This window comes from Morone saxatilis, unplaced genomic scaffold (genome assembly GCF_004916995.1).
Source record: "Morone saxatilis isolate NCDOM2014 unplaced genomic scaffold, NCSU_SB_2.0 Contig20, whole genome shotgun sequence".
Taxonomy (NCBI): domain Eukaryota; kingdom Metazoa; phylum Chordata; class Actinopteri; family Moronidae; genus Morone; species Morone saxatilis.
The window spans coordinates 25,106,585-25,115,123 of NW_023339763.1; the positions used below are offsets into that span (position 1 = coordinate 25,106,585).

The 8,539-nt window shown below is 40.5% G+C and overlaps 1 protein-coding gene across 1 annotated transcript in view; it reads right to left on the reverse strand.

Annotated features, from left to right (window-relative positions):
• Positions 1 to 627: 627 nt before the first annotated feature.
• The window catches only part of LOC118331858 (CLOCK-interacting pacemaker-like), a 12,486-nt gene continuing 4,574 nt past the window's right edge, over positions 628 to 8,539 (reverse strand). Inside the window, exons 3-5 of the mRNA XM_035666944.1 lie at positions 6,163 to 6,370; positions 4,996 to 5,177; positions 628 to 3,449 (exon numbers count right to left, since the gene is read on the reverse strand). Of these exons, the coding sequence (XP_035522837.1) occupies positions 2,136 to 3,449; positions 4,996 to 5,177; positions 6,163 to 6,361 (1,695 nt within the window). The 5' untranslated portion in view covers positions 6,362 to 6,370 and the 3' untranslated portion in view covers positions 628 to 2,135. The remainder of the gene's footprint in view (positions 3,450 to 4,995; positions 5,178 to 6,162; positions 6,371 to 8,539) is intronic.

Genomic DNA, 8,539 nt, shown 5'->3' on the forward strand with positions numbered 1-8,539 from the left:
ACAAATGTCTAGGGTGATGATAATCTGTATCAGAGCTTCAAAGGTTCAAACACCATGCATCTATATATTTAAGTAGTTTGTCAGATGAAGAAGCAAACTGGCCAGATACAGTGTTATAAATTGAGGCGGGGTACTAAAAAGCTGTGTAAATGTGTAAATGTATTATTTATTGTAAGAATAGTACGACTAAGCAGTGAGTTCATAGGAAGGAGTGACATAAACTTGTTTATTGCAATATTTTTCGTCCATTATTGTAATAATAAATATAAGTTGCTCATAGAATTCCAGTCCCCTTTTGTTATGTTATCTTAGGCTGATAAAAGCAGCAGCCACAGCCAGGGGTCAGTGGATGCTCAGGCAGTAAAGGAGCACAAGATGGAAGAGCAGGGCCAGATCAGATAACTGATCAGCCCAATCCAAAAGAAATAGCAGTTCAAAAACTTGCAAACAGAAATAAGTTAAAAGATTGGGGTACGAGTTGGAGTGAAGTTGACTAACAAGGTGAAAGCACAAGAATTGGTGATAAGTTTGCTAACATGCTTTACAACCAGTCAACCAAAAAAGGGAACGTAAACTTAAAAGAGCAATAGAAAACTAGAAGAACTACTAGAAAAACACAGGAACTGAAAAGAGTTAGAGTTTTATTAAAAATAATTGTGCGTCCCCCACCTCTGAAATCAAAATTTCATCCTTGCTGGCAATAGTGGTGAAGTAATTAGCATGTGTTTGAAACGCTGTTCACCAGACTAGCACCGTTAAAATATGGAGAAATGCTTACAAACACATGTTTGAGTATTGGAACTTGTGTTGATATGAAGTGTCTGTGTTGGGGATGAGGATGGAATATGTGATATAGTGTTTTGCATTAGTATGTATGGATAGCATTTTATGTTTTAAAGGTCCAGTGTGTGAAATTTAGGAAGATCGGTTGGCAGAAATTTAATATAATATTCATAGGTATGTTTTCCTTAGTGTATCACCTAAAAATCGTTATGTTTTTGTTACCTCAGAATTAGCTGTTTATGTCTACTGAGGGAGTGGGTCCTCTTATGGCCGAGTCCGCTATTTTGAACCACAAGAATTCCAGAACAGACAAACCAAAACACTGGCTCTAGATAGGGCCTTAAATGTTTCCCTGCAACTGTAGTTTCTCCTATGCACTTGGAAGGCTGAGCATTATTCAAATGGTTGCAATCTGCAGCTTCACTGTTAGGTACCACTAAATCCTACACACTGGTCCTTTAAGGGACAAATTAAGAAAGTAAGACTGGCTCTTTGGATTAAGAATATTAGACTCACAATAGAGACTTGCAGCTTTCGTTACTAAAACTGGGTGGAAACAATTAGAGAGTGACATGGCGGTGTACAATATAATGTTGGTCAGGACATCCATTTTCAATATTTTTAAAAGCTCTCTCCATGTCACAAAGTGATTCAGTATATTTCCAGTTTGTTTCACTATGGAGGAGAATCGGGGGAGAGCACTGTTTCAGGTAAGGTGTGTCCTTGATGTACGCAACTACTTTGCATTTAGAAATCCATATCAAATAAAAAAGGGCAAAACAATATCTTAAAAAAAAAATAAAAAAAATTAGAGTATTGCACACTGAAATCTTATTTGGAGATCTCGTTGGAAACTGGGCCAAAGCAACTGCAAATTACTACTGAAAGCTTGTCGGCCCATATGTAAAGTGATCTTTGCTTCTGTCAAACTCTAAGAAGCAACACAACAAAGGAAAAGCTGTAATCAGTCTATAAATGCTGCCAATCTTTACAACAGACCTGAGTGGTGATGACAACAGTACCTGACTCATGTTTTCTGTTTATCTGTAAACATGTTTCAGTTGTGTGTCTGCTTCTTGTCACATATTGGATATCCATCACTGTGAATGACAGGCCTCTCCACAGAAAAATATAGATGAAAAATGGACCACTGAAATGAGCAAATCCGTGACTTAAAAAGTAGGAAAATATATCATGTCCAACTTTAAATCATGTCTGTAAATCAACCCAACAAATATCCTCCCTTTTAACTAGTCACATTCAGTTTTGCTCAATTCAAACAAAACCCATGCTCTCCTGTATTGCTAAGTTCACGTGTTACCCTGTCGGTCCAAGTCCTCTTCACCAAGTAGCTAGAGGAGATAGTTATTGTGCATTGAGCTCTCTGGCAACATAGTGAGATCACTTAAGTTCCTGTCTATGACTGCTTGTTGGTGTCCCTGTTCAGGGACAGACCTGGAAAAGGAAACAGAGATGAAGGGTGACATGGGGCCGTCCAGAGGACCGTCAGCATGCTCTCTTTCTTCTGTATCTGGCGATGGGGCAAACAGCGGAGAGGGTGGTGATGTACCATCATCTGTGTTGTGTAAAGACACCACCTGTGGCGGGTTGCTGTGTGTCTTAGTGGTTCTTATGTTGTTATTTTTCCCTTTGTCTTCTTCACTTCCCGTCTTACTCTGTTGGTGGCTGCCACTTAGCACTTTCAGTTGATTTAAGTCTAAGCTGGGGTAGGAGCCTGACTCGGTCATGGTCTGGAGGAGTTTGTTGATGTTCTCTGAGCCTTCATTGTATCCACTCTGGCTGGCCTGGGCTACCTGGCACAGGAGATGGGTGTGCTGACGGAGCTGGGCAATTTCTCTCTCAGTGGCAGCATTCTGCTTCAACAGCTCCTTGGTGCGTAGCGTGATGGCCAGCAGACCAGACTGGTTGAGGATCTCGGCTGTGTTGAAGAAACGGCGGTGGCGTGTGGATGAGCTGTCTGGAGCCAGGCAATATGGGCTGTGAGTCATGGAGGAAGAGGGAGATGAAGAAGGAGGAGAGGAGAATGAGGGGGAGTCGGAAGAAGAAGGTGGTGAGGGTGTCTGGGTACTGGAGACGGAGGGTGAGCCGACACTGTCAGAACCCGAGTTTTGTTGGCAGTGGTGGGACTTGTGTTGGATGGTGGAGGAAGAGCTGTGACCTCTAACTTTATACTGCAAGTGGGAATGGACTCTCCCCTCCTTCTGATGCTGCTGCTCGGGCTTCAGGAGGTGGCTGGTGGTAGACACGTCCTCTCTTTTCTCCTCTTCAATGCACACTCTCTTGCTCTGGCTCTGGCCTTCACTGCCACTCTCCATAACCCCCTCCACCCATTTGGTACTCTTGCCCTCATGGCTCTCCTTCCTGGGGTGGGGGGCGATGCGAGGGTAAGAATTTAGGATAGGCAGGTATAAGTTGTTGCTGCTGTGGTTCTTGCTGCTGTGGCTTTGATTGCTGCGGCTGCCTCCTTTCTTAACTTGACCCTGTGGTGCTGCTAGACTGGATGAAGGAGTCAGGGTGGAGGAGGAAGGGGCAGGCATTGTTGGCTGTTGGATCAGCAAGAGCTGAGTGGGCGCTTTGGGATTGGTAAGGCTGTGCCAACTTCCACCCCATGCCAGGGAGCCATGCAGAAGCTGCTCCGGTCTAGACTGTACCACCAGGAGGTTGTGAGTGGGGTTTTTATGTGAGCAGCAATAAGAGCAGCCCAAACCAGAGTAAAGGAGAAAGCCACAGATGGGGAGGAGGTTAAAGTCACAAAGAGATAAGCAGCAACAATACAATGCAGAACAAATTACTTTGATTTAATAAATTAAAATGTAGTAATTCTGATATGCGTTGCAAATGTACTGGGTACACACTGTCACAACTGACCCTAATCTTTTTAAATATAAAAAATAGAAGATTGACATAGTGACAAACCCACAGAAGAATTATCACAAACTCTCTGGTTTCCTTAATTAAATAGCTTTTTAGTGTATTTCAATTAATTTCAGTGCAATTAAATTTTAATTGTACAGCGCCAATTCACAACAAAAGTTATCTCAGAACACTTTTCAAATAGATTAGGTCTAGACCGTACTCCTTATAAAATTATTTACAAATAATAAGAGACCCACCACGACCAAGCACTTGGCGACGGCAGCAAGGAAAAACTTTCTTCTAAGAGGCAGAAACTTTGAACAGACTCCAGCTCTAGGTGGGACTCTATTTCTACTCATTGTTTTGGTTTTACAGCCAATACATTTACTGTTTTGGTTAACCAACTGATGAAGCAAGTTGGAAATTTAGCAGTTAAAGAGCCAGACACTTCTCAAGAGTTGGGAGTCAATATTTGAATGACAAGTCAAATGAATGCTAATGCTACTCTGTGTCTGCTGGATGTGTAATTGTAATGTACAGCTGTTTTATACAACACATTTGCCATATCAACTTTACAAGGAGATAATAAGTCAGTGTTGTACATCTTGTTTCTGCTGCTCCCAAGTGGCAACACAAATAATAATCAATTGATTGTGAGAAAGTCATTTTTCAAGAAGAAATACCAAACATTATTTAATTCCTGCTTCTTCAAATGTGAGAATTAGCAGTTTTTTTTCTGATTAATAGCACAGTAAACATTGGGTTTTGGACTGTCTAGACAAAACAAGACATTTGAAGACATCAACTTGGACTGAACATTTTTCTCTTTTTTAAACTGATATTTAATAGACCAAATAATAATAATAACAATACATAATGAATTAGGTTTAATTAATATGATTAATTAGAAAAAAAATCATCAGATTAATTAACACTAAATAATTGTTAGTTGCAGTCCTACAACCCTATTCCAGGACTATGGTATTGAACTGGAAGATAAGGTGTCTGCACCCACCCAAGTAATTGATTGTAAGCTGTATGTTATTTACTGCATGTTTTGTGTTGTCATTTGATCAGTTATCATACATAGTTAATATAGTGGCTTTCAAAAAAATTTGCAATGTCAATCAGTTAGTTAATTAGAAAATTAATTACTATTCATCTGTCAACAACTAAGGAAACTATTCAGATACACTTTAATAATCAAGTACTGTTGACTGAATGTACTTCAAAACAGAGTTCCCCATTCCTTAATAATTGTACTTGAATCTTTGTTCATGATGCAACAAAGTAGAACGGCTGAAAAAGCAACTTATGTGTTACTGAGTATCTCACCGGCTTGACCACCAGGTTTTTGATGACATAAATGGGGGTGAGCTCCTCATAGGGAGGCATGTTGTGGCCTGCAGCGTTTGCACTGTTGTTGTTGCTGGGGATTTTGCTGCTTTCCCTGTGAGGTTCGCTCACACTGCTGCGCTGGTCGTCTAAATCGGTGTGCACAGAGTCAGAGCCAGCCTCTGAGGGAGAGGGAGAGGGAGAACCAAGAGTAAGAGGAGGTAGAGAGGACATAGGAGTGAGTGATGGGAAAGATGTTCACGTGTGAATTCCTCACTATTTCCCACAGCACCAGATGGAGAAGGATGGAGAAATATCCAAATGTAAATGTCGTTTGATGTGCACAGACATTCAGCAACAAGTGTTAGTTTTCACTTAAAGCTCCTACAACAGGGGTCTCTGCTGGCTAGGAGCCATTTCTGGCCCTCCACCCCCCACCCCCTGGGCTGTGACATGTCAAAAATAAAATATAAGCAAGAGTGGTATTATTTTCTTGTTGTTTCATATCAATTTAAACTACTCCGTCATATACAATCAAAATAAAAATACAATTCTATTTGGAAAAAATATATATTTTATTTGTTGCAAAATAATTGTCAAAGGTGCCAGCAAATGCAAGGGTTGAAAAGGAGAAAGCAGAAAATGTACAGAAGCTGCATTATTTTATGATGAGTATGATTATCATTATGTTCATTATTAAAGAATTTAAGAATATTTGCTTTCCTGTAGTACTTGAACATTGCAGTGGCCTTCCTATAGAGGTGAAAATACCAGCGGTGGCCTTAACAGTCTGAGTTTGAGACCCCTGACCTACAAGGAACTTTTATTTTGTGCTGATTCTGGCACCCACTGTGGACAAAAGCAGTAGTGTTTCTACCACCTTGTTTCATTGATTTCAAGGGGAATCTGACCAAATGCAACCTAGTGGCAGGCATTAAAAACTATATAGAAATATCCAATCTTCTCTCTGATGGTCTTGTTTGTATGGTCATATACGTAGAGGCATCAGTATAGAAGATAGCAATTGTATATCTCATTAAAACATAATGTCCATAAGTTTTCTCTGCCATAAAAACACAATGAAATGTGTAATTTGTTAGTATAAAATATTTATAAAGATTTACAGACAAAAGTCTGCGTCCATGCATCCAAATGGACTTTGCTCACCTGAGTACCCAGAGTCTTTTTCAGAGTCCTTCTCTGAGTCACAGTGCAGCATGCAGTTGCTCATGTCACCCATTCCAGATTGCTCCCTGTAGGAGCCACCCTGGGACGCCCGCAGGGTGGCACTGTTGCTCTTATCCTTAGCAGTCTTTGAGGTGCCACGGGTGGCCCGCTCCCCAAAGTGCCCCTGTTCCTTTGGCATTCCAGAGCTCTAAAAATGAAAGAAAACAAGCAAACGTTTACTGTGAGATACACAGCATTGGATATTAAAGACATGTCGTTTTTTTCTTATACTGCTGACGGTCAGGTTTGCCAGGTTGAGCATTTGTGCACAAGCACAAAATATCAACAATATTTCACAACAGAATCATTAACTGAGACACACCCAATGACATGGGGACCAAATCTAATTTGTGTTTGATCTACGTTGAGTGGGCCTGTGTCTGCAATTCCATAATCGCCCCAGAGCCAGTGGTTTGGCTTTCAAGCAGGGGGAGGTAGGGGGTAGGGGTAGTAGGTTTTCCATTGTATTGAGCCAGCTTTCAGCTTTCTGCTAAATACTGGAAATTGGGCTTCAAGCACATCTAATGAGCCTGAGTAAACCAGCTTTTTGTAAGATTGTCCCTATCATTTGACTAAAGGATGGCAACGTTAGCTGTGTGACTCCTGCTGATAGCTCTGTCTGTCTGTTTTTAATACTAGACATATTAATAAATACAAAGTAATAAAATATATAAATATATAAAAATGTTTCATCATGCTTCCTCTTACATTAACAGAGTTTATATTTCTATACATATATTGTATATGTCCTATAATGTATCATGTTGTCATTTGATTATTTATTTCAGTCTTATTTATGCATGCAATACTCAATATGTTACGGATGTTGCTCTGTCATTAGCTTAGCTATGGTTCAAGGTTTTCTAGGTAAAATCAATTAAGCCCTATTGCTGTATCATCAGAAGCTGCAGTTTAAACAGCACCTGTGGTTTAGTCTCAACCTGGTTTCTGCATCCTTTACAAAGTCCTGGTTTAAGGTCATACAGTTCAGTTTAAGGAGACATTTCAGATTATTTCTAACTACTTACTCCTAAAATTTCAAATCTTTTACAATGTGTGTTCTTTTAAAGGCAACAATCAAGTGTCAAACGTACGTAATGACAGATTATGAATACAGCAGTAGGTTGAAAGGAAACACGGGCAAATGTGCTATAATATAAATGTATATTTGACTCTGGTTGACTTTGGTTTATGTGGTGATGGCTCCTCATTTGATGTGATTCAATGGAGTTAATCGATTATTGTCAAGGGTGAGATGGATATTGACTAATTGTCTAACAAACACGTCAGAGACTCACTGTCTAAAGATATAATTTCTCTAGATGGTATTACCTTGGCCTCTAGCACCACTGTCAGGAATCTTGGAGTTATCTTTGATCAGGATTTGTCATTTAACTCCCATATAAAGCAGATCTCTAGGACTGCCTTCTTTCATTTACGTAATATTACAAAAATTAGACACATCCTGTCACAGACAGATGCAGAAAAACTAATCCACAAGGGAGGAGAGTGACAGAGACAGAACCACAGGGTGCCACAACAACAGTACGCAACAAGCTTCACTAGATAGAAATGACTCGATGGATGATTCCATGAGGATTGATGATCGATGATGACGGACCAACAGCGCACCAATGGGATTGGGGACGGGATGGACGAGTAATAAATAGTAACCTATAATAGTTAATAATACATCACCTTACTTAACAGATCACAATAATACATAAACATAATCATTACTAATAATCACATATACACGCTAATATTCAACCAATGGGGAGTCAACCGCAGGACATGGCAGCAGGGCCATAAGCCTTGTATCAAGAGAGAAATGTCCTTAAGCCCTACTCTTAAATGTGGAGAGGGGTGTCTGCCTTCCCAACACCCAAATCTGGGAAGGCTGGTTCACAACGAGAGGAGCTTCGGTAACTGGAAGCGCTCTGGCTCGCTGTTCTGCTTTTTAGGAGACTATTAGGAACCACAATGTAGCCCTGCATTAAGGAGAACGCAGTGTTCTATTTTGAGGGTAATAGGGTACTATGGAGCTCTTTAAGACATGACAGGGCCGCTGGACCGTAAAGAGCTGTTTGTAGGTGAGGGAGGAGGGCATTTAAAAATTCTATTCTAAATTTCTACAGGGAGCCAATGCAGAGAAGCTAGAACAAGGAGAGATGTGGATCTCTCTTTCCCTAGTCCTGTCACCGTACTTCGCGTGGCTGCAGCGTCTTTGAATGTAATTGGGAAGTGTCTTAATGCGACTTTTTCGGGCGCAGCCTGATAATAAAGAGCTTGCACGTTCAATCCAGCCAGAGTAACA